Source organism: Tupaia chinensis, unplaced genomic scaffold, assembly GCF_000334495.1.
Source record: "Tupaia chinensis unplaced genomic scaffold, TupChi_1.0 Scaffold000354_1, whole genome shotgun sequence".
NCBI classification, from domain to species: domain Eukaryota; kingdom Metazoa; phylum Chordata; class Mammalia; order Scandentia; family Tupaiidae; genus Tupaia; species Tupaia belangeri.
This window is the reverse complement of record NW_006159849.1, coordinates 579,049-604,968: the sequence shown is the minus strand read 5'-3', so window position 1 is coordinate 604,968 and position 25,920 is coordinate 579,049. Positions and strand designations below refer to the sequence as shown.

At 38.9% G+C, this 25,920-nt stretch overlaps 1 protein-coding gene across 1 annotated transcript in view; it reads right to left on the bottom strand.

Moving 5' to 3' along the window:
* PLGRKT (plasminogen receptor with a C-terminal lysine) overlaps positions 1-25,920 on the bottom strand; it is a 51,160-nt gene that overhangs the window by 24,917 nt on the left and 323 nt on the right. The window contains exon 2 of the mRNA XM_006152419.3: positions 22,033-22,119. Coding sequence (XP_006152481.1) covers positions 22,033-22,113 — 81 coding nt within the window. The 5' untranslated portion in view covers positions 22,114-22,119. The remainder of the gene's footprint in view (positions 1-22,032; positions 22,120-25,920) is intronic.

The window sequence follows — 25,920 nt, the reverse complement described above, 5'->3', positions numbered from 1 at the left end:
AAAAAAAAAAAAAGCACTGCAGCTTAATCTTTCTGTGCTTTGGTTTACTCATCTACAAAATGGAAATAGTGCTGATCTCATAATTTGTTATAAGGATTATAGAAGTTAATATATCAGAGATCTTATGATAGCACCTGGCACATGGTAAGAGATATATAAGTACTAAATATTTATTATATTATCATGCTGTTGTCAATTTTTTCTAGCTAAAAACATAAAAATACCTATAGTTGGAAAAGTTGGGCTTATTGACTTGTTACAACAAAGCAGAAACACACCACAGGAACTGTGTGGCATTTCAGTAAGAGGGTATCAGAAAGGACTCATTGTAGGAGATGGACGTGTGTTAGATGATTTGGAAGAGGGTGCAAAGATGATCTGGTTTGGGTGTAGTCAGGAAGTGGCAGTAATTCTGTAACAGGATATCTTAAGACTTAATCTAGAGGGGACCAGCAGTTAGCATAATGGCTATGTCACTGGACTCCCACGTAGTCGACAGTGGTTTGCGTCCTGGACCCGGTGGCTTAAAACTCAGCCGGGCGCATGTTGTGTGCATGCCCAAGATTCCGAGAGGAGAATGGAGGAGAAGGGATTGCAGTGTGACCATCCACCAGGGGGTGATTTCTTGCTTTCTGTCTCTCTGTCTTGGTCTGGCGAGCACATGCACCCTATAGCAAAAACCTCTCCAAAAATAAAAAAATAAAAAAGACTTAATCTAGAGGCAGGAGGAGCAAAGCAAGCAAAAGTAATAAATAATAAAGGTGTAGCAATACTCCGATAGTCAACAGGGTGTCATTTCTGTGACTTAGACATATTCTTTTTTTTTTTTTTCTGTATCTTGACAGTACAGACTGGTCTTGTTGTTTATTCTTGGCTTATCATGGTCAAGGCATGGCCCTGTCTGAGGGTAGTAATCTTTGAAATCGCTTATTTTCCATAGGAAAATCCCATAGCCTAGCTGACAGCACCAGGTCAGCTCCCAGCTGTCAGGGTAACATGTTGTTGTAATTTGCCACAGGGCATGTGTACTTTCTGGAGAGAGATAGAGAGAGAAAATATGAGGATGCTCCGCCCCATGCCCACATCCATGCCACAGTTCTTTCTTTTCCATTCTCCTCTCAGGATTTTCAGCAAACATGCACATGTCTTCAGTGTGATTCTCAGGCTGCTTGATCTGGGATTCCAGCCATAGTGTTGGCCATGTGGAATTCAGTCACGTCAACCACCATGCTATTTGCTGGCCCTGGAGTGTGTCTTTCTTTCTTAGTATGTATAAAAATGTTGTGTGCATTAAGGAGATGATTAAAAGACATTGGAAAGACCTTCACAGTTTCCTCTGACACCATTTCAGTAATGACTTATCAGAGAGAACTCAGGGAGGTGAGCTGGGAGGATAAACTAATCTGGGAAAACTCAGATTGCATAGTCTTAGATATGTCCATCAACTCTTCTTTGCAGATGATACACTTTGTGGAAGTTCTCAGAAGGGGTTGAGCATTTAATAGGTGACCTAAAGTGAGACCAGAGAGAAAGCAAGAGAGAAAAGAGCTTGCTTCTGGCTCTTGGAGGGAAGAGATCAAGGCTTGAACTCCAGGATAACATGGCACTCTCCCTAGTGACCAAAGGCTGTTAAAGACTAAGTGGAGAAACTAGCTTCCCAGTAAGTGAAACTGACCTTCACTAAAGGACAAAGCTCATGGGGACTCTCAACCAAAATGTACACCAGAAATACTGAACTGCCAGGAGAAATAGCAAGGAGAAATGAGAAGCGGGGCTGAGGTTTCCAGGAGCATGCAGTGTTAAATACCCAAGAAACTTGGTGTAGTGTGGCCAGAGCACTAGGGAGGTATCTATGGGGTCAGATAGTCATTGGAGTTTACAAGTATTTCCCTTAAACAAATCTACTGTAGCTGGGGGCAGGAGAAGAAAGTGCAGTCACTTAAGGTAGTTGTCCTCTGTGCTGCCCTGCAGTCACTAAATATTGGGTTGTCAGGAAAGTCATGACACATTTTTGTATAGAAAAATACATCATGACTTTCCTGACTACCTAATATGTAGGTCATAAAAACTTAGAGAGCACGGACTGGCCCTGGTGTCAGCTGCTCAGTACCTAGTATACTCTATCAGCTTTGTGAGCCTCTTCTGGTCTCTAAGTTCTAAGGCAGCCCTGAGGATACCTGTTCACATCCTTCTCCATTTGACTTTCTTTTACTTAAAGGATAGAAACAGAATTTGAAAGAGAGCATACTTGAGATTAGTATAAATAAAAACTTTTTAGCAGAGGATTCAAAATTTGAATGCATGAGTTAAAACTGAGTTTTGGGACCAGCAGATAGTGTAGTGGTTACATCACTGGACTCCCATGTGGTCGACTCTGGTTCAAGTCCAGACCCAGCAGCTTAAAACTCACAATGGGCGGGGACCAGCAGTTAACATAATGGCTATGTCACTGGACTCCCATGTAGTAGACCATGATTTGAGTCTTGGACCCGGTGGCTTAAACTCACACTGGGCGTGTGTGCGTGTGTGCCAAGATCCCGAAAGGAGAATGGAGGAGAGGGGATTGCAGCATGGCCATTACCCCTGGGGGGTGATTTCTCACTTTCAGTCTCTCTGTCTCTCTTTCTTTCTGGTGAGCGCACGCGCCCTATAGCAAAAACCTCCCCCCCCAAAAAAAAAAACCTCACAATGGGCATGCATGCGTGCGTGCTCAGAATCTCCAAGAGGAGAATGGAGGAGAAGGGATTACAGTGTAGCCATCTCCCATCTGTGGTGATTTCTTGCTTTCTGTCTCTTTGTCTTTATCTCTCCAGCAAGCCCATGCACCCTATAGCAAAAATCTCTCTAAATAAAAAAAATAAGAATAAAATAATAAACTAAATCTGGACCACATCTTTTATGGACATGTGGTAGGGAGATTAGGATATTTGATAGATGGAAAGCAAAATGGGAGCGAACAATGAATTAGGTCTCTTCTAAGTTTCTCTTTGTGACTACAGGCAAGCTCATGAGGCAGCAGCCTGCATCCCCCAAACCACCTCCTACTAGGGGAAAACCAGAGTAGGCTATGCTTCACAGATCCTTTGCTGTCCAGATTTAGGAAGAATGAAAAAATCCTTGTCCAATTGCAGAACTTCAACATACTCTCCAGAAGTAATAATCCTTAATCATAGAGAAGATGTAGAACTGAACTATCTAAGTAGGCCATATCAAGTCACCCAGACGGGAAAATTAATTCTCTTAATCTTCAAAACTGGCACAAGACTTCTATGAAGGAAGGAAAACCAAGATGCGTGAGTAAAGATCTTCCCTCCTTACAGCAACTGCTTTGAGTTTCCTTGGTGGAAGAAGTATACAAATAACAATTTGATTTCTTAGCAACTACTATTTAGAGGCTCTAGTTTTTTTGTAATAATTTTGACAAAGCGATGAATATGCTTCTTCCCCATTGGACCCCACCCCATAATAGAGGGTGAGGGCCAAAAGCAAATAGATGTAGGGATCCTCTCATTGGAAAGATTCACATCTGAAACACCTCATTTCACATCTAAAAACTTGGAGAAATTATTGATATATCACATTTAAGCATTTTTTTAAAGAATTATTTTAACTTTATTATTTAGTTAGTTATGTTTAATTTGACCAGAGAGGGAGGGAGAGAGAGTGAGAGAGAGAGAAAGTGAGAAAGCAAGTCACCAGGTCCGGGACTTGAACTGCAATTGGCTATGTGGGAATCCAGTGCCCTTAGAAGTAATAATCCTTAATCATAGAGAAGATGTAGAACTGAACTATCTAAGTAGGCCATATCAAGTCACCCAGACGGGAAAATTAATTCTCTTAATCTTCAAAACTGGCACAAGACTTCTATGAAGGAAGGAAAACCAAGATGCGTGAGTAAAGATCTTCCCTCCTTACAGCAACTGCTTTGAGTTTCCTTGGTGGAAGAAGTATACAAATAACAATTTGATTTCTTAGCAACTACTATTTAGAGGCTCTAGTTTTTTTGTAATAATTTTGACAAAGCGATGAATATGCTTCTTCCCCATTGGACCCCACCCCATAATAGAGGGTGAGGGCCAAAAGCAAATAGATGTAGGGATCCTCTCATTGGAAAGATTCACATCTGAAACACCTCATTTCACATCTAAAAACTTGGAGAAATTATTGATATATCACATTTAAGCATTTTTTTAAAGAATTATTTTAACTTTATTATTTAGTTAGTTATGTTTAATTTGACCAGAGAGGGAGGGAGAGAGAGTGAGAGAGAGAGAAAGTGAGAAAGCAAGTCACCAGGTCCGGGACTTGAACTGCAATTGGCTATGTGGGAATCCAGTGCCCTTAACTACCACACCACCTGCTGGCCCCATGTTTAGGCATTTTTTAAAAAAGAAAGCACCATAAGATATGAAGCAGTTTTTCTTCCCTAATAAATATGAGAAGAGAACAAAACTATTGCTATCATCACTTCCTTTTATATCCCTTGTATGTAAAGATTACTTGTTTTTCCTTTTTATCTGTTACAACAGGCCAATTTTATTTTTTTCCCTTGACTTCATTGCCATTGAGTTTTAGGTGTCCAGGTCTTCCAAGTGACAGCTTCAGAAAATGGAAATTTTACTTGCTCTACTTATTAAAGGAGCATGTAAACCAAGTCCTATTTAAAAATAAAATAATATTAAAAAGGTGACCAGTAGTGAAGAGGTGGTTAAAGTGCTAGACCCCACCTGTCCAACTCTGTGGATGGAGTTCTAGATTCTGTGGCCTGAAAAATACTCTGGGCACATGCGCACATGCCCAAAATCCTAAGAGAAGACTAGAGAAGAAGAGATTATGGCATGGCCACCTCCCCTGCTGGGTGATTTCTCACTTTTCCTCTCTCTCTGCCTCCCTAGCGAGTGCACACCCTAAAATCTAAAATAATAATAATAATGAAAGTTTCATAGAACTCTAACAATCAAATTTCCTTTCCTTTTTAGTATCCTAAAGCCTTTAAATATGCCAATATTTAAATATTAAAAATATGAACAAAATAGTGAACTATTATATACACTACCAATCAATCTTATGATAGTAGCTTTTATTCTTATAATATGTGCAAGGAAAAGGCTGTGGGTAGATTAACAGTTGATAATGTGAACGTAGAGTCTATAGTTACAACTCTCAATGTGCTTTTTGTTTGTTTGCTTATTATAAAGATAACACATAATTATAGAGTTTTAAAAGAGGAAAATCGTGCATAACCCCCTCCTCCAATATGACTTTTAAAACTATGAGGCCTTCATATTCAAAATTTCCTCAAATAAAGCTTCAAATTGGTATTTTTCTTTGGGTACATAAGTGAAAAGTTATTTTACAACATAAATTGTCATCTGAGCTAAAGACAATAATTTCAAAGCCACAGGGATATGCCCATATATAATAAAGATTAAGATCCCAAATAATAAATTTGTTATTATAATTAAATAAATCCCAAATATACTTTTCATTTATGTTTAATAAGTGGTATCTGAACTGAACCAGTAAACCTAAAACTAACATTATTAACTTACCAAATAGATTCAGAGGACACCAAATTTTTGTTTACTGAACATGATACAAATATTTCTTCTTCCAAGAAAATAATTGCATAAAATAGTTTGAACAATTTTAGAACGTGTAAATATTTTAAAAGTATTCAACTTTGTCTTTTCATCTTTATATCTTCATTGACTGGCACAGAGCCTGGAACTGTCAGTGCTTAATTAGCATTGAATAAATGAGTAAGTATTAAAATATTCTTTTGAGGATTTTATTCTTTTCCTTTTTATCTTTTTGTTTGGTTTGGTTTTGGTTTTTGGTTATTTTTGAGCCAAGGTCTCATTTCATTGCCCAGGCTGGCCTTGAACTTGCATTCCTTCTCCCTCAGCCTGACGAGTAGCTAGGACTATACCCAGCTAGCTTTCTATTCCTACCATAGTCATCAATAGAAGAAAAAGATGGAAATGCCAACATGTTCACTTATGCTTTGGTTAGCAATATAATGTGATCCTAACATGCTTTCCAGAAATATTCTGAGGAACTGCTTTTCAGATTCTTGCCTAAGCTTAAGGACAGGCAAAGGAGAAGTAGGGTGGGAGGAATTTTTACCCTCAAATAAATGGAAACTTTCCATTTTACTTTTATTTAAAGGATAGAATTGGAATTTGAAGGAGAGTATACTTGAGAAAAACCTACAACTTGAGAGTATACTTGAAAGACCCTAGAAAACAAGTAGATATGATAAAATAACTCATTTTATAATAAAAAAATCTGTTTTGACTTTAAAACTGTATTTTTAAAAGGAAAAAAAAAACTATTACCGAACTGAATTTTACCTGTAAATTTTTACTCTTTGGTGATGAAGTGAGCAGTGAAGGCTATCATTTTTTTTTGAGAGGTTTCTGCTATCAGGCATGTGCACTCGCCAGACAGAGAGAGAGAGACAGAGAGACAGAAAGCGAGAAATCACCCCCCAGGGGGATGGTCACGCCGAAATCCCTTCTCCTCCTTTCTCCTCTCAGGATCTTGGGCACCCACGCATATGCACCTGGTGTGAGTTTAAGCCACGGGGTCCAGGACTCAAACCATGGTCGACTACATGGAAGTTCAGCAACATAGCCATTATGCCATCTGCTGGACCCAGAAGGCTATCATTTTTAAGTATAAAAGTTTATGTTTTGCTATATAATCTGTACAATCAACATCACTATAAGCTCAAGATATGGAAATGAACAGAAGCTACCAAAACATCTAAAAATTATAATTAAGGTAATAACTAATGTAAGTGTATGAACGGTTGAAAAATATGTTTTAGATTATGCTTCTGTGTTAAGATACACTAGTCCCTTGGGCTAGGCTGAGGCTTGATAGTTAAGGGAATTGGATTCTGCATGGTCAGCCGTGTGAGTCCCAGACATGGTGGCTTGGAGAATTCACCCAGTGCCTGTGCATGCATGCCCAGAATTCTCACAGGATGAAATGAAAGAGAAGGAATTGTGGTGTGACCATTCCCCACTCAGGGGTGCTTTCCCCCCTCTCTCTGTCTCTGTCTCTCTCTGGCAAGCACATGCATCTTCTGGTAAATTAAAAACAAAATAACTGATCCCTCTTATCTGCAGTTTCACCTTCCACTGTTTCAGTTACCTACGGTCAACTATGACCCTAAAATAGATGAGTATGAGAGATACAGACATACCACATTCACATAACCTTATTACTACAGTATATTGCTATAATTGCTCTATTTTATTATTAGTTGTCAAAAAAGCGTAGTATATAAACCATGGTACATCCATGGTTTTAGGTATCCACTGGGAGTCCTGAAATTTGTTCCCTATAAATAAGGAGACTACTGTAAATTAATTTGTTCATACTGCACTTGGTCTAACTCTGTTGTCTGTTGCATGGCTCCTAAAATAAGGCCAATGCACAGTAAAAAATTAAGGTGGTTCATCTTGAGCATAGTTCTATGGTTTGTAACCCAGTAAAAAATTAAAGATGGCTGCAGTATAGGGCCCAGGTAGTAGCGTAGCGGTAATGCAACTGAACCCATGAAAGGTCCTTGGCTTGAGTCCCAGCACCTCCCTGAGCACACCTGGCACATATATGTAAGCACCTGTGATCTGGACAGGCCGAGACTAGTGGTGGATTGTGATGTGAATCACCATATTAGGGGGTGGCTGTGTTTCTGTATTTCTCTTTCTCTCTCTCATGGGAGAAATAAATGAATAAACAGAAAGAAAGAGGGGGGAGAGAGAGAGGAAGGAAAAGAAGGAAGAAGGGGGTGGGGGGAGAAAGAAAGGGCCAGCAGGTTGCATAATGGTTAAGGTGCTGGACTACGACATGGCCAACCACAATTTGAGTCCCAGACCTGGTGGCCTGAAAATCACTCTGGGTGCATATACATACATGCCCAAAATTCCAGGAGGAGAATGGAGGAGAAGGGATTATGGCATGACCATCCCCTCTGGGGTGTAACTTCTCTCTTTACATCTCATTGTTTCTGTCTCTCTCCAGCAAGCACATGTGCCTTACAGCAGAAATCTTAAAATAAATAAATAAATAAAAATTTAAAAAAGGAAAGGAAAAAGAAAAAAGAAAGGAGAGAAAGAAAAAAGGGGACTTTTTAAAAGCTGTTTGTGTAGAGACTAATACACATTACCTACATATAAAACAAATCAGCCTCATTTCTTTTTTTTTTTTTTGAGAGTTTTTTTATTTTTTTATTTTTTTTGCTATAGGGCATGTGCACTCGCCAGACAGAGAGAGAGAGAGACAGAGAGACAGAAAGCAGGAAATCACCCCCCGGGGGGGTGGCCACGCTGCAATCCCTTCTCCTCCATTGTTCTCTCAGGATCTTGGGCACGCACGCACACGCGCACACGTGCCTGGCGTGAGTTTAAACCACCGGGTCCGGGACTCAAACCGCGGTCGACTACGTGGGAGTCCAGCGACATAGCCATTACGCTAACTGCTGGTCCCCTCATTTACTTCTTTAACTTAATGTATTAGGTAGTCGGCAAAGTCATGATATACTTTTCTTCGTGTTTCTATGCAAAAATGTGTCCTTTCTTGACGACTCAATATGTAATATTGTTAAATGTCTAGAGAAAATGGGTGCTAATTTAGCTTGTGCTCTGAGAATGTACATAAGACAAAGTCCTTTAATTTCTTTACAGATCCAGTATCTATATCTGAAAGGGAACAGTAATTTTGTGAAAGAAGCAACTTCTCTATTGTAAGTTCCATATAGTATGCTTGAGTTCTAGGACTTTTCTCTAGTGACCATATTCAAGTTTCATTTCATTTGATGCACACACACAAAGTGCGAGTTAAAAGAGAAATTACCAACTGCTTCAGAGAGCTAAACTGTGTCCAGGCTTATAATGTAGTCTGACCCAAAGTTGTAATTTGTAACTTTAGCATGTACAATATGTGAAGCAGTCTGGGGACCATTACACTAAGTCTACAATTGCCAATAGCATTGTTAGTTTAATATGCACTGGCTGTTAACTGTACATTTTTAATGTTCATGATAAATGCAGTTACTTATTAAATGTAGTTATTCATAAGAAAAGTATACCTAGTACCTTGAGCAATATCAATAGGATATAGAGGCACGCTTCCTCCTAAACATAAAACTAATTTAACTAAGAACAATTTAATGAAAGTGCTATGTACTGACTGTGAACAGGATTTAAGGTGCCATGGCTGCCATGAGGCACCCATGGGCTGACAACAGTAGGAAGGTGTTAATCCTTCTAGTCTAAAAGGAGAAAAGTGAGGAGACATTGTTAATCAGAGCCCAGTGAGGGTTGGAACTATGGAATTCACTGCCACTGCCAGGACCACAGCCCAGCCTCACTGTTTCCTCATCCTCCAGTTTCAGGCTTGTACCTCCCAGTGGCTGAGCCTAATCAGGAGCCAGAGTACAAGGAAACCTGGGTAGTGCAGTGCTGCAGGTCAAACCCCCAGGGGACAGAGCAAGGAAGTACAGGGAATGAGTTGGGTTAGGGTAGGGATATCAAGCTTATCTGTGGTCACAGAACATAAGCCAGGACTCAAAATATTAGGGAATATGTCAAAAGGACAGAGGAGCAGGTGCCAGTGGATGGCATAGCAGTTACATCGCTGGACTCCCATGTAGCTGACTACATTTTGAGTCCCAGACCCAGTGACTTGAAAAATCACATGTGTGTGAGTGCCCAAGATCCCAGGAGGAGAATGAATGAGAAGGGACAGTGGTGTGGCCATTCCCCCCAGGGGTTGATTTCTCACTTTCCCTCTCACCGTGTCTGTCTCTTTAGCAAGTGTACACACCCTAAGGCAAAAACCTCTAAAAAAAAAAAAAAAAAGGACATAGGAGCCACGAAGAAGGAGGACCAGTAGTCAAAGCTCAAACGATTAGAGCCACAAAACAAATATTGATGGTACTAGATTATAACTCACACAATAAAATGTCCATGAAAATATATTGATAAATAATTTAATGATTAAATACATGAAGAAGGGACAGCTCTTCCAATTAACAATACAAATGAAAGAAACACAAAATTATTATTACACCAACACCACAGTAATAATTATTGCATTACTATCCTACCAGTGGATGTTAAAATCAGTGGACAAAGGTTCAAGGAGAAGAACGATGTTAACAAAGTCTCAAAGTATATCTCCAAAGATATTTATCAATTAGAAAGTAACAACTTGTAACTTCCCAGTGCAGAAATTTGGTGGACATCATTTTAATTCAGTAGACAAGTTGAACATCACTAGTAATAAGACTTAATGTCATATATCCTATGACACAATGCAATGAGAAAGACACAAGAACATTCTGTGGTTTAAGAATAACATGCAAAAACATGCAGTCTGTGAGAAAACTTTGGACAAACTCAAAGTGAGAAATTCTGCTACATAACTGACCAGTACTTATCAAAAATATTGGGTCATTGGAAATGTTATGACACATTTTTGTATAGAAAAATACATCATGACTTTTCTGACAACCCAATTTTATCCCAAAAGCTAAGAAAGGAATGAAAAACTGTCACTGATTTGAAGAGACACAAAAATTAAGTGAAATGTGTGATCTTGGATTGGATCCTGAAACGGAAGATGGGCATTTGTAGAAAAACTGGTGAAATTTCACAAAAAAGATCAATAGTTTAGTAAATAATATTAGACCAATGTTAATTTCCTGGTTTTGATCATTTTATTATACAATGATTTGTAAATTGTTAATATTAGAGGAAACTGGATAGAAGGTATATGTAAACTCTAGTTTTGCAACTTTTCTGCAAATTTTAAATTATTTCAAAATAGAATATTTTTAAAATGTTCATTCACTTTTATTCTGATGTAGTGAATTTATTCAAATCTAATGATATTTTGGATTATTTCCCCTTAATACTAAACATTAAGGATATCTATAGAGGATTTTTCTCTTTGGAAACTTTCTCCCCCTGCTGCTATAAATTCTTAATTTATCTTAAAGAAGCAAGTAAAGTAGAAATAAGGCACATATAAGAGAAGTCTAAAGATTTTAATAGCAACATTTTCTTAAATTCTTTGTAGGATAAAGTGGGGTAAGTATCTGGGTGTGTACATATTAAAATGCATACAAAAATTTTTAAAAATTATTAAAGCTATAGAGTCATGTTTCGTTAATAACTTCGAGCTTCAAATTCTGTATAGAGTTGGTATTCAGTAAATGCCTCATTGAGTTAATAAATAATAAAATTATTTCCTCCCTGGCTCAAGCAATGAAGAAGTAAGAATGAGTTAAAATTCACTCTGAATTTAAATAATTTTATTTATGAAAATAAGATTATACTTTGAGGAAGGGGAAAAATTTTAAAAAGAAAGAAAGCTTTCTGATTGTCTACAACTGGATTCATTAGTAAGTTTGTGAACAAACTTAAAATGGTCCTCGTCTAGGGGCCAGCAGGTGGCATGGTGGTTGAGGCGTTGGACTCCCACATGGCTGACCGTGGTTCAAATTTGGACCTGGCAGCTTGCTTTCTCACTTTCTCACTCTCTCTGGTCAAATTAAAAACAACAGCAACATAAAAATAATGAATAAAATTAAAGTAATTCTTTTTTTTAAAAAAAGGTCCTGGTCCAATATCTGCATGAAAGGTATAGGCAGCAGCAAAGGATCACCTTGGTGGCTTGACCTTTCTTGCCATTTGTCTACCTTTGTAAAAAATACCTATGGCATTAAAGACTTTTATCAATTATTTTATTTTCACTTCCTACCATTCCTGGATATCAGAATACAGAATTTTTTTTCTTTGCCAGAGAGTGCCTGCATTCTCCTAAAAGAGAGAAAGAAAGCATCCCCTCCACCCTGCCAATGGGGCATGATCACTCTGCAGCTCCTTCTCCATTTATTCATCCTGTCAAGATTTGGGGCACACAGGCAAACACGTATGGAATGTTTGTCAAGTCACTGAGGCAGGGATTCAGATCACTTGGCTGGCCATGTGGAATATGGCTCCTTTAATAAGGCAGCTGGCCCCAGAAAATCTTCAATAGCTTCCCTAAGTGAGTCCAGACATATTAATATCAGCCCCAAATTTCAAGAGACTGGCTGAACATTTTTAGTAGCTTCTTTAGAAGTTAAATACTGTGTAACAGCCTTTGCATTTAGCCCAAATATTTCATAATAAAATTAAACTGACTTATTTCCATTTACTTCAATTTTAGAAGAAAAAGACACTGGAGGCTGGCACCTTTTAAAACTTCAGGTACTTGAAGACCACTACCAGGTCAAGATGTTCTTTTTTTTTTTTTAAGAATTATTTTTATTTAACTTTATTTATTATTATTATCATTATTATTTTCCAGTTTGATCCCAGAGAGACAGAGAAAGAGAGAGGAAGGGAGGAAGCAAGCCACCAGGTCCGAGACGTGAACCATGGTCGGCCATGCACCTTTAACCACCATGCTACTTGCCGGCCCCAAGATGTTCTTTTCAGAGAGGCTGAATGAACAGAATCTGGTAAGCAGTTTCTTCATCTGAGTTAGTTATGTATAGACTTAGTATGTGGCTCCTAATCTTTACTGTATAGCACTCAACTTCTTTATGCTTATAAAGAATGGACCTCATGCTGGAACAACTGGATATCCACATGCAAAAGAATGAAATTAGATCCTTACCTCCCACCATGTACAAAATTTAACTCAAAATAGATCAAAGGCCCAAATATAAAAGCTACAACAGTAAAACTCTTGAAAGAAAACATAGGGCAAATCTTTATCTTACCTTGAATTTGGCATTGGTTTCTCAGATATGATACCAGAAGCATAAGCAACAAAAGAAAAATAAATTGGACTTAATAAAAATTAAAAGCACATGTGCATTAAAAGACACTGTCAAGACAGTAAAAAGACAACCCATAGAACAGAAAAAAATATTGCAAACATTATATCTGCTAAAGATCTATTAGCCATAATATGCAAAGAACTCTTACTAGTCAACAACAGAAAGACAAATAACTAAATTTTAAAACTGGCCAAGAACTAAAATAGACGTTTTTTTCAAAGAAGACATACAGATGGCCAACAAACACATAAAAAGAAATGTTCGATATTTTGAATCATTATGGAAATTCAGATCAATACCACAGTGAGATATCAATTCAAACCCACAAGCTGGCTAGAGCTTTTTAATTATTATTATTAAAAGAAAAGAAAGGAAATAACAGTATTGATGAGGATATAGAAAAAATTATAATCCTTATACATTATGTTGAGAATGTAAAAAGGTACAGCCACTGTAGAAAATAGTTTGGTGGCTCCTCAATAAGTTAAACATAAAATTACCATATGATTCATTATCTCCATTCTGAGGTGTATACCCAAAAGGATTAAAAACAAATGTCCTAATAAAAACTTGTACAAAACTGTTCATGGATATACTAGTCATAATATCCTGAAGATATAGAACAACTAAAATATCCCAACAAATGAGTAGGTAAACAAAATGTGGTATATATATATATATGAAATGGAGTGTCATTCAGCCATAAAATGGAATAAAGTATTAGTACATACTACAACATAAATGAACCTTGAAAAGATTATGCTAAGTGGAAGAAACCAGACTCTAAAGACCATATATTGTATAATCCCCTTTATATGAAATACCCATAATAAACAAATCCATAGAGGGATCAGATCAGTGAATGTCAGGTACTTGGGGTAAGGAAGAGGGGTGGAAGTGACTCCTTCATGTTTTGTGGTATTTTTTCGAGGTGATGAAAATGTTATGGCATTAAACAGTGGTAATTGTTGCACAACACTATAGAGGTACTAAGTGCCACTAAATTGTCTTCTTCAAAATAGTAGGTTTTATATTATGTGTATTTTATCACAGAAAAAATGAATCTCAAAAAATTGTTAAGGATGAAGAACATGGAAAGACTAAATACAGATGTGGGGATGAGAGACATGGCAGAATTAATCTCAGAAGGATACATTGAAGACAATTATGAATCCAAGCATAGGAATTAAGTCATGCTTCCTGTAGCCCCTAGTGTCCTTAGTGATCTTGGGTTGATCATACTGCCCCTTTTATTCTAGCCACTTCTGAGTAACTCAAGTCCCCTTACACGTCTAAGCCTTGAACCAACTCCCACTACTTACTACCTCTTCTTTCTCTTTACCCCTTCTCTACATTTTCGGTTTCTTGTCACCACAAGCCTCTTTAAAAGCATACACTACTTTCTTGCATTCTTTAGAATAAGAAACCCTTCCTGTTTCAAATATTGGTACACAAAAACAAAAGCAAAAAAACAGGTGGGCACAAGAATGCACGAATGATGGACACTGGGAGTCTTAAGTGTTTAAGCAATTTTAAAATGTTCTCATAATAATTATTTGATATTTTAATTTTTGTGTATTTAAAAAGGCATTTATTGAGCACAGCAATATTTCATGTTGCAAAAACTATCAGGCCATATCACTCTTCTATTCAAGAACCCATTATGGCTTCCTATATCAAAACATTTCAAAACAGTTATTGAGCTAGCCCTAGCTCCCTGTGGTTAAGGAGCTGGATTTCACATCGCTGACCATGGTTCAAATTCTAGCCCTGGCAAGTGGAAAAACATGTCAGGTGTGTGTTGTATATATGCCCCAAATCCCAACAGGATGGAGAAATGGAGAAGGAATTGCAGTGTGACTAAGTCCCATCATGAGGTAGTGTTCTCTCTCTCTCTCTCTCTCTCTCTCTGGCAAGTGGATTTGCCCTCTGGCAATTAAAACTAAATTAATTAATTTTTTAAAAGTTATCATGGAGTACAAATCCTGTGTAACCTCTAACCTTGTCTCTTTCCACTTTTCCCCATGCTTTCAGAACCTCTTTGATATTCCTCCAACTTGCCACACATTGTTTCACTTGTCTCTGCACTCACTCTTCTGCCTGAAATTGTCTTTCTCCAACTATCCACATGACTCATTTATTTCCCTTGAGATTCTGCTCACATATCACCCTTTTGAGAGACTCTTATGATAAAAATAGCATCTGCCACTCACCCACATTCTCCTGTCATCATTCTCTTGCCCTATTTCTTCCCTCACAGGGCTCCTTACTGCTGACACACTGTGGTGATTTGGCTTGTTGCCTGTGTCCCACAGTGGAGTGCAAGTTCCATGCGGGAAGGAGTTGGCCAGTTTTTCTCACTGTTATATCTTCCTATCTCAAGTATTACCTGGTATAGAGCAGGGGCTCCACACCTATTTGGTGAATGAATGAATGAATGAATGAATGGCACTTCTACTATGAAAGTTTTGCTTACATTACTGACTTTGCTGAACATTTGCATGTGGCAGGTGCTCTATGCTAAATTCTTGTACATAGGCCATCTCATTACCTCTCAAAGCAGTTCTACAAAAGTGTTATAATTCTTATTACTAAGCTATATATCAAACGTGGGAAATGAGACACAGTCTAAATAACCTGCCCTTAATAAATGACTTACTGGGTCTGTCCAAAGGACATAAAATCACCTTGAAAGATCTCCTAATAGCCAAAGATGGAAAATAATTACTGCAACTGATTAAAACACATCAGGATTTCTAGTCATAGCATTCAAACACAGAAATTCTTTGGTCACCTCTAGAGATTGTCAGAGCATTAATTCACTGTTCTGAAAGTTGCTAAATAAAAGGAAAGGCCAAACATCTGTTTCCTGTACAAACTGTATTTCAGGATAACTAAGTTAGTAAGGGAAGGTTATTAATAAATTCCCAGCTAATAAACACAGACAGAGATAACTCTTTAAATCATCATTTTTTAAAAGCCTTAATGAAAGTGATAGAGCTAGACAAAGACTATAAATGGATAGAAAAGCCATTAAATGACAGGTTGATAGATCAGGTAGACATCACTAAAGACAACCAGACCTTATGTTCTTCACAGTGTAGTGCATTAGGAAATACACAGTACCACCTATAAGAGATTATTGCTAAAAGAATTGAATCTGAGTCTAATCAGACCCCCAAATTTTCCAGTTAATTGGAAGAATGAAGAATAGAAGAGTATGTTCAATAATACCAAGAGGAAGCAATCAGCCACATCCAAACTATGGGATAGAAAAGATAACCATATGTCTTCATCAAATAATAGAAGAATAACCATATGTCTTCATCAAAAAGGATAGAAGAGTATGTTCAATAATACCAAGAGGAAGCAATCAGCCACATCCAAACTATTCCATAGAAAAGATAACCACATGTCTTCAACAAATAAATAATATTATAAATACAAAAGAATAGATATTTTAATAAATTAAGGTGGACCTAGGAGTCTCAGTTCTTAACACAATATTGAAATTGTTGGTTATTGCTTCCCCACCACCACTCTGCTCAAGAGCTTGAGTTTCTTGAAAGGAATTGTACTGTTTACTAAAGTATCTCTAGTTTCTAATTCATCTTACCTACGCTAGTCACTTAGGCATTCCATACACATTTAAGTGGATAAATTAATGTTATAATATCAAAAGAAAACCTCCAAGTTTATGTTTGGAAGTATGTTTCTTGTTTTATTTAATTTTATTTTTATTATGTTTTACTTTGCTACAGGGCATGTGTGTTCACCAGGAAGAGAGAGAGAGAGATAAAGTGAAAAAGCAAGCTGTCAGTCTAGGACTCCAACTGTGGTCAGCCAGGTAGGAGTCCAGCACCCCAACTACCATGTCACCTGCTGGCCCCTGGAAGTATATTTCTTTTAATTACTACATTTAAAATACATTGTATTTTCTGTATTGTTAGCTTTCCACAGAAAACTAAGGGAGTCTATCTATTTTGCCCTCATTATCTAACTAGACACACTCAGACAATTACAGACTGATTTCTTCCCTCATACACTTCTGAAATGATTCCTGCCAAACACTGAAGTTTTCCAAAAGCCTTTTCTCATCCTTCTTTCTCCTTGACTTTTCCGTACTGTCTACCCATCTACAAAGTTGAAGACACCTTCTTTCTTTCTTTCTGGTTTATTTTTTATTTATTTTTTTTTTTTGTGGAGAGGTTTTTGCCATAAGGGCGCATGCACTTGCCAGACAGAGAGAGATAGAAAGTGAGAAATCACCCCCCCGGGGGGATGACCACGCCGCAGCAATCCCTTCTCCCCCATTCTCCTCTCGGGATCTTGGACATGCACACACATGCACCCGGCGTGAGTTTTAAGCCACCGGGTCCGGGACACAAACCACAGTCGACGACGTGGGAGTCCAGTGACATAGCCATTATGCTAACTGCTGGTCCCAAGACACCTTCTTTCTTGAAAACTGTCTATGAATAGTTAAGGCTGCCAGACCTGATGTACCTCAGCTGTAGGTTGTTAAGCATTCATTTGGGTGTGGGCAGCAGGTGACATAGTAGTTAAGATGTTGTACTCCCACATGATCAACTGTGGTTTGAGTCCTAGATCCAGCAGCTAGAAACACACTGGGCACATGTGCATGCTTGCACAAAATCCTAAGAGGAGAATCTGGCAAGCACATATGCCCTATAGCAAATCTCTCTCTCTCACCAAAAAGTAATAATAATAATAATTAAAAATGAGCTGGGAACTTTTACAGTGATGGATGTGTATATGTGGGTATTTTCTCTGAACCAGTGTATACTTGTTCAGCTATTACTCTATATTCTCCTGGTCATCCTTCCTTGAAATTAAAAGACCAAAAACAAACAAACAAACAAACAAAAACAAAAAACAAAAAAAGTCTGATCAATAGAAAAAACTAGGGAACCAGCAGTTAGCGTAATGGCTATGTCGCTGGACTCCCACGTAGTCGACCGCGGTTTGCGACCGGGACCTGGTGGCTTAAAACTCACGCCGGGCGCATGTGCGTGCGTGCCCAAGATCCCGAGAAGAGAATCGAGAAGGGATTGCGGCGTGACCATCCTCCCTGGGGGGTGATTTCTTGCTTTCTGTCTCTATGTCTCTCTGTCTGTCTGGCGAGCGCATGCGCCCTATAGTGAAAATCTCTCCAAAAAAAAAAATAGAAAAAACTAGTCTTATTCGCCATCGGCTCTGAGTCATCCTGCACATTGTTGCTGGGCAGGCCAAGGAGACAGGCTCTGACTGTTCTATACCTGAGTTGTGTTTGCACTGAGCAACCTTGAAGAGTGAGGTAACATCTCCTCCTGGTCAAAGAGCAGGCCTGCTCACCATTCACAACAAAAGGGGTAGATTTCACAAGCTCAGTGTTCTTTAGCTATGTCACGGACTCACTGTATCCATTTCATCATCCTACCTAGGCTCACCTCCATCCCCTCCATAGGACCAGAGTGCGTGGAAAACGTGCCCACATCACACACATGCTGCTTGTATACTGTCAGTCATTGTCTTCTGCTAGAATCCGTAAAGTAGCAGCAGGCTAGCCTGTTAGTTTGTAAGTAAGGTAAAATCTCAGATTCTCCACAGGGCCTGATAATTTTGTTAAAAGGATGAGATGCTGATAAAAATAAGGCTTTATGGAAAAGAAAGGACAAGGGGCCTTGCTGGTTGGGTTAGAGGAAACGAGAAAACTCCTGAGGTCTGATAGTAAATGCTCTTGCCTAAGTTGGTGGTGAGGGTGGGAAGATAGAGCAAAGGTCTCTCACTATCTTTTTAAATGAGATTAAACAACAAAATAAAAGACTGAGACAATCCAAGTGGTGCTTTGGTTGAGGCAGGCTCTCCTCTGGGATGGGAGAAGGAAAGGATGTTATGACAGTGGGGCAGCAAGCCCCACACCCTAGTCAAAAGACAATGTAACGTGGCTGGGGCTGCTGAGTCAAAGGGATTTCCAAAGGTGAAATAAATGGTATTAGCTGTGAGGGTATATAACTTCAAGTAAACGGAAAGCATACATTTCTTGATCCCAGTGACTGGAGGCCATTTGAAACTGAAAGTAAACTCAAAGCCTTGTTTAGTTAAGTCTGGAGGCCATTTGAAACTGGAAGTAAATTTAAAGCCTTGCTTACTGGAGTTAAGTCGCACTTTCCCTCCAAGCCCCCATCCATACTCTACCTCTCCCCTAACTTTCAGCTGCTTTAGGGGGAAAAGTTGGATGTGCTAGGTAACTTCGGGAAAGGAAAGGACTCAAACATCTATAGCTGTGGATATAGATACCAAAGTCTTCTTGGTGCCATGGAGGAAAGGCAGCATAATCCATTGAAACTATTAAACTCCAGTTTTTATTCTTATAAGGGGAGGAAAGCACCTGAATTCAACTGATAGATTTTGAGCAAAGTATGTCATAAGGAAGGGAAATTAAAGAGACCTTAAGCTACTTTAATACACTGATTATGTGTTCCCTCCTTCCAATATGGGTGTGTAATGAAACTAACGTATTACATACTTTTAAACTCATAGTGACCAGAGGAGATTCTCCCATATAGAGATTCCTTGAGTCCCTCCCACGTGGTCTAATAGAAACACTATAAAATCCCAAAGGGAAAATTACAACTGACTGCCAGAGAGGATATTGCCCAGTATAATGTCATCCCCTGCTGGACGCAGGTACCTAACGCACCTTGTAATAATTTGCTAGGGCTGCCATAACAAAGAACCAAACTGGATATATTAAGAAACTGACATGGGACCAGCAGATGGCATAGCAGTTACATCAACAGGCTCCCACAATACAAATACAACCATGGTTTGAGTCCGGGATCCGGTGGCTTCAAAATCACGCTGGGCATATGTGTGTTGCATGTCCAAGATCCCACGAGAAGAATGGAGAAGAAGGGATCGTGGTGTGGCCATCTCCCCTGGGGGTGATTTCTCACTTCCCCTCTCACTATGTCTGTCTGTCTCTGTCTCTCTGTCTCTGTCTGTCTGTCTGTCTGTCTCTCTCTCTCTCTCTCTGGTGAGCATACACGCCCTAAGGCAAAAACCTCTTTAAAAAAAAAAAAAGAAGAAGAAGAAAGAGAGAAACTGATCTTTACTGTCTCATTTCTAGAAGATAGAAGTATCTGCACGGTTGGCTCCTTGCAAAGGCTGTGAGGGAAAGGTCTATTTTAGGCCTCTTTCCTTGGCTTGCAGATGACTGTCTTCATATTTGTACTATATTCTCCCAGTATAAAATCTCTATATCCAAATATCTTCTTCCTATAAACTACCAGTCATATTGGATTAGAGTCCACTGTAAGGACTCATTTTAACATAATTATCTCTGTAAATATTCTATCTCCAAGTTAAGTCACATTCTGAAGTACTAGAGGTTAGGACTTCAACATAACAATTTTAAGGAGACACAATTCAACATATTACATCCCTTTAAACAGGGGGCCTTCAGTGAACTCTTGTTAAAAATGTGACCCAGTGGGAGCCTTGTGAATCTCAGGCCAACATCCTCATTTTGGGGTGGGTCAACAAAGACACAACAATTTCAGGGAAAAGGTCCATTTGCTGGTTAAATAAAGATAACATTTGAGTGTATGACTGGCTCACCCTAGGGTCATCTCTCCTCCATTCCCATCCCTTGCTCACTGCTCACTATAAAAACTGTAGAGTCCTCAAATACAACACAAATCCACAGAGTACATAGCACCCATTTAAGCCCATGCCAACCTTTGTCACTTCATGAGTCTTGGCGTGCATGGGAAATCGACACCAGACACCAACATCATGCTGATGCTGCTTGCTATCCTATGAATAATAAAATCCTCTGTTTCTGACAGAGGTATCTCCCATCTTCTGTAGCAGCAGGCTTACTTATTAGCTTGCAAGTAGAGTAAAATCCTAGACTCTTCAAAGACCTTTACTTAATGGAGACTAACATAAAAATAAAAGTCCTGTAGTTTCCAAAGGACTTTGACAAGGATGCTCTAAGAATCTAACATACTAGGCTGATTTGTATACCTTATATTGGGTCATTGGGAAAGGCATGATGTATTTTCCAATGTTTTCCTATGCAAAACTGAATCATGACTTTCCTGATAACCCAGTATCTGTTCTCTCCTAGGTCATTTTGCCTCCCTAGGTTAAAATGATTCTGTTGTCTATTCTTTTTTCCTGTTTCATTTCCCCAAAAGAATCTTTAACCTGCACAAGACATTCTCATTGGTCTTTAATACCAACAACAGCAACCACTAATACTTACAGAGAAGCATTTTTCTAAAGACTTGAGGTATTGTTTTGTACATTATGTATCATCTTTAATCCTTAAAACTTCCCTCTGAAGGAGGGTCAAGCATTTAACACCTTTGCAACATTTAAAATATTTTTTTAATAGTGTGCTAGGCAATTAGACAATCTCCTTTTGTGCTTTGATCTTTTCTCTTTCTGTATAAGTTTCTTATTGCTGCTATAGCAAATGATTGTGAACTTAACAGCATAAAATAACACAAACATATTATAATTCTGAAATCAGAAGTGCAAGGCAAAATGGGTAGGTGGGATTTTTTTCCCTCTGGAGGCCTTAGGGGAGAAACTATTTCCTTCCCTTTTCCACCTTCTGGAAGCCACCTGAATTCCCTGGCTCATGACCCTCACTCTGTCTCCAAAGCCAACAGTATACCATCTTCAAATATTCTCCCAGCCCCTTCTCTTTCCTTCACTGTGACATGCTTGCTTCTTTATTTCTTTTATAAGGACCCTGCAATTATAAAGGCCTTACCTAGATAATCCAGAATAATCACCCCATACCAACCTTATTAAGTGATCATATTGCAAAGTGTCTTGCCATGTAAGGTAACATATTTATAGGTCTTGGTAACTAGGACATGGATATCTTCGGGGAAGGGTAGGGACAGAGCATTATTCTCTCTACCACATTCTCTAAGCAGCTATCTTTTCTAGGTTTATGAAAATTTCTAAATAAGAATCTGGATTAGAGATTTAAGCAAGCCCATTCATCAGGTAATTAGTGATCCATTTCATTTTGTCTTTGAGGATGGAGCCTAGGAGTATTTTATTTTGAGGGTGAAAGAGAATATATTATTGAAGTACATATGGTTAAAAACTTAAGCACTACAACAATGTAATCATTTAATTAGCTTAAAACATACCTGAAGTCGAGCATTCATAAGCATGAACTCCTGTTGATTTTTCATGTTTTCATTCATAGATTTTGAAAATATAAATCCCATCTTGACCTAAATTATGAAAAAAAGCAAGGAGACTTAAAACAACATACACATACCTTTGTATGCTTTTCTTTGGGTTACCATGAGCTTATGACAAAATTAAATAAAATTTTCAGTCCCACAAATACAGGGTGGATTCTAGTCCTAAGTAGCTGACTAACCTCAGACATACTTAACCACTCTTGTCATCATGTACTATAATCATATAGTTCAATCATCTGATCATTTAAGACTGATTTCTAAATCTTTTCCTGTTCCATAAGTACATGGTTCCATATTTTCTTACTTTTCTTCCACTGTAAATCTCGGAACTGAATATTAGAGGAGGAACTGAGTACTAGAAAGAGAGAGGGAAGAGGGAAGGAAGGCTATTTTGGTGAGAAGCAGGATGAATACAATCTATCCTTTTACCTACTATACAGTTGGACAAAAGAATCTTGTGTGGAAGAAGGGTATTCCAGAAGATGCCTTTATGCATCTTGAAAACAGAGTTCTCTTTGCTCCTTGCGTTTGTGTTCTAAGATTTTACTGTCTTAAGGTTGGTATTCTTCCTGCAATCCCAGCATGATCCCTGACTCTTTCCTACACACCCCTCATTTCCATCCATCCACTGCTGATATCCCTTAATAGCCGTCCTTCTCCAGTTTCATCTTTGTTTTCTCCAAGCTAATATAATTAGTCCTCTGTGTCACCAGGTTCTTCATCCATGAATTCAACCTACTGTAAACAAAAAAGTTTAAAAAAATCCACAGTTTCAAAAGCAAAAAGTGAATTTACCACACTAAATTTATGGAAATGAAGTGATATGTATTCTGTATTATAACTAATCAAGAAAAAACTAAACGTGTTCTATACAAGAGGCTATGTGTCGGTTATGTGCTATTTTATGCTATTTTACATAAGGGACTTGAGCATCCATGAAGGTTCTGAATGCACTGAAATTATCAAAAGGAGAAAAGCATAAGGTACTTAAATACCCTGAAAAATGCTGTTTAAATGAATATATTGTCTGTTTTATTTATCTTACCTAAAGAGTTATTAAGTGGGTTGTCAATTCCAGGTGGGCTAAAACTCCAAATTTTGTTCTTAATCCAATCCGGTAGTTACAGATCTTCAGTAAATTTGTTAATTTGCTTTTAGTAGACTACAAAACTCAGGGAAAAGTTACAACTGGCTTGTCCTCAACAATGTTGCCAATGAGACAAGCAGATGGCATAATGGTTACTTCACAGGACTCTCACTTGGTCAACCATGCTCAAGTCCTGGACCCAGTAGCTTAAACCTCACACTGGGTATGTGTGCGTGCATATCCAAGATGCTAGGAGGAGAATGGAGGAGAAGGGCTTGTGGCATGGCCATCCCCCCTGGAGGTGATTTCTCACTTTCTGTCATTCTGGCAAGCATATGCACCCTATAGCAAAAATCTCTCTCAAAATGAACAATGTTGCCAATACCTTTTCTCTTTAGGTTAATGAGTAGGGTGGTGAAATCTCACATCATAGAAACCATAAATCTTAATACTTTATAACCACAATTCATAATATTATGTGGAAAGCCTAGAGCTCCTATTTTTCCATACCCTCACAATAAATCCTGGGCTCTAGCTAACTGAGGGAAAACTGGGGGAAGAGAGAGGATATGTCAAGTGGAGAGTTATCTCTGCTTCCCTGTATTCTGTACAAGGATTCACCCTGTAGTTACAAGGGCCACTGAGCCACAGTTGGCTTCAAAACTGGGCCCAGGAGGCCAAAACCTTTATTGGAAAGAAAAGGCACAGCCCTGAGTAGGCCCACTAGGTCATGAGGTTTCCTTTCCTCTATGTCATTGTTCCAAGTTAGCACCTGTGACCAGAGTTAGAGCTCACTCACTGAAGATGGACAGATTTAGCAGTTCTTGTCTTTCTTCAAATTCCATCTGAATCATCTCCAACAGTAGACCAGAATTTACCTGAAGGCAGGGGCAATGGATTATCCATCTTGACAGTCTCCATGGTGTCTACCCTATAAATGTTTGCACAGAGCGCAAATGATACAAGAAAAATTGTGGCTCAGGCCACTTGCCATTTCTTATTTTTCTTCTACATATAACAGTGGGTGCCTGAATTTTTATATCTGCTGCAAACATTTATAAAGAAAACTGCCTTCTCATCCCATTTCTCCATGCACACACTCATTCTTCCATGCACACACATGACACCCTGTGTGTCAGAGCTGTGTTCCTTAGAGTACCTCTGTTTGTCATGGAGTGAGAGCTCTCCTGAAGTGGAGGGACAGACCTCATGTCAATCATATGGGGAAGAGAGACTATCTGCAAAGTTAGGACTTCAAACTTCCCTGTGGGAGGACACACCTGAAAATGAATGCACCACACCTTGTAAACTTTGCCCCCTAGAGTTCAGTATTTTCACCTCTTCTCCTTCCCCACCCTAAGAAAGCCATTTTCTAGAGTCTTGGCATATTCTTTATTGTGTCCAGAACATTCTCATCTTTCTCTCTGCAGCTCACAAAAAATATATATATGAGAAAATAAGCAAGAGTAACTTTGCAATAGGAATAACTTTGATTTCACTTATTTGTATTAAGTTTAAGTCTTTAGAAACTTCTAACACACTTTATCATGGGTAATGAATTTCTTCCTACCTAAACAACTTTGAAACCAGTGTGTCTTAGAGGGCTAAGAATGCTGATTTGGGTCCCTTCTGGCTTCATTTTTCCTTTAATTACTCCTGAGATCTGGGAAGGTGTCTTTATTGCTCTAGCCCTGCCTCAGTTATGCTGTAGATCACTACAGAAAGGTGTATTTCTGGGGAACCAGCAGTTAGCGTAATGGCTATGTCGCTGGACTCCCACATAGTCGGCCGAGGTTTGTGTCCCAGACCCGGTGGCTTGAAACTCGCGTGTGCGTGTGTACCCAAGATCCCGAGAGGAGAATGGAGGAGAAGGGATTGCGGCGTGACCATCCTCCCTGGGGGGTGATTTCTTACTTTCTGTCTCTATGTCTTTGTCTGTCTGTCTGGCGAGCACACGCGCCCTATAGTGAAAAATCTCTCCAAAAAAAAAGGTGTATTTCTGGAGAGTTGGGGCTGCAAATTCTCTGGTCACCCCTGAGAACCTGGAATTTGATTTTACTTTTTTAAAAAGGGGCAGCATGGGTGGGGAGGAGGAGAGAGAGGGATTCCATGACTTCTGTCATTCAAATTTCTGCTCTGATTTATTCCCTGATCAAATGACACTGGGACCAGCAGTTAGCGTAATGGCTATGTCTTTTGACTCCTCTGTAGCTGACCGCAGTTCGAGTCCTGGACTAAGAGGCTTAAACTCACGCCAGGTGTGTGTGCATGTGTTCCCAAGATCTGAAGAGGAGAATGGAGGATAAGGGATTGCTGTGCGCCCCCCCCCCCCCCCTCCCGCGGTGATTTCTCGCTTTCTGTCTCTCTGCCTCTCTCTGTCTTTCTGGCAAGCCCGCGCCCTATAGCAAAAACCTCCCTTAAAATAAATTAATTAATTAATTTTTTTTAAATGACACAATGTTACACTATCTGAATGTATGACCAGCCACATAATCACAATCACTTTCAATAAATCTTTGCATTCCCTTCAAACTAGGTCACTACCCCTTGCAAATCCCAGCTCACACCCTTCCGGAAAGTTTTACGTAATTAATTCCACCCTGACACCCTGGACCAGATGACTATAGTTTAGGTATTCCCTGCCGAGGTATGCTGATTTCCGGCGATAGTAAGTTCTGCCTGGTTTTCCCCACTCGATTAAGACGAAAAGGAAAGATCAGGAGTCCTTGAACAGGGAAAGA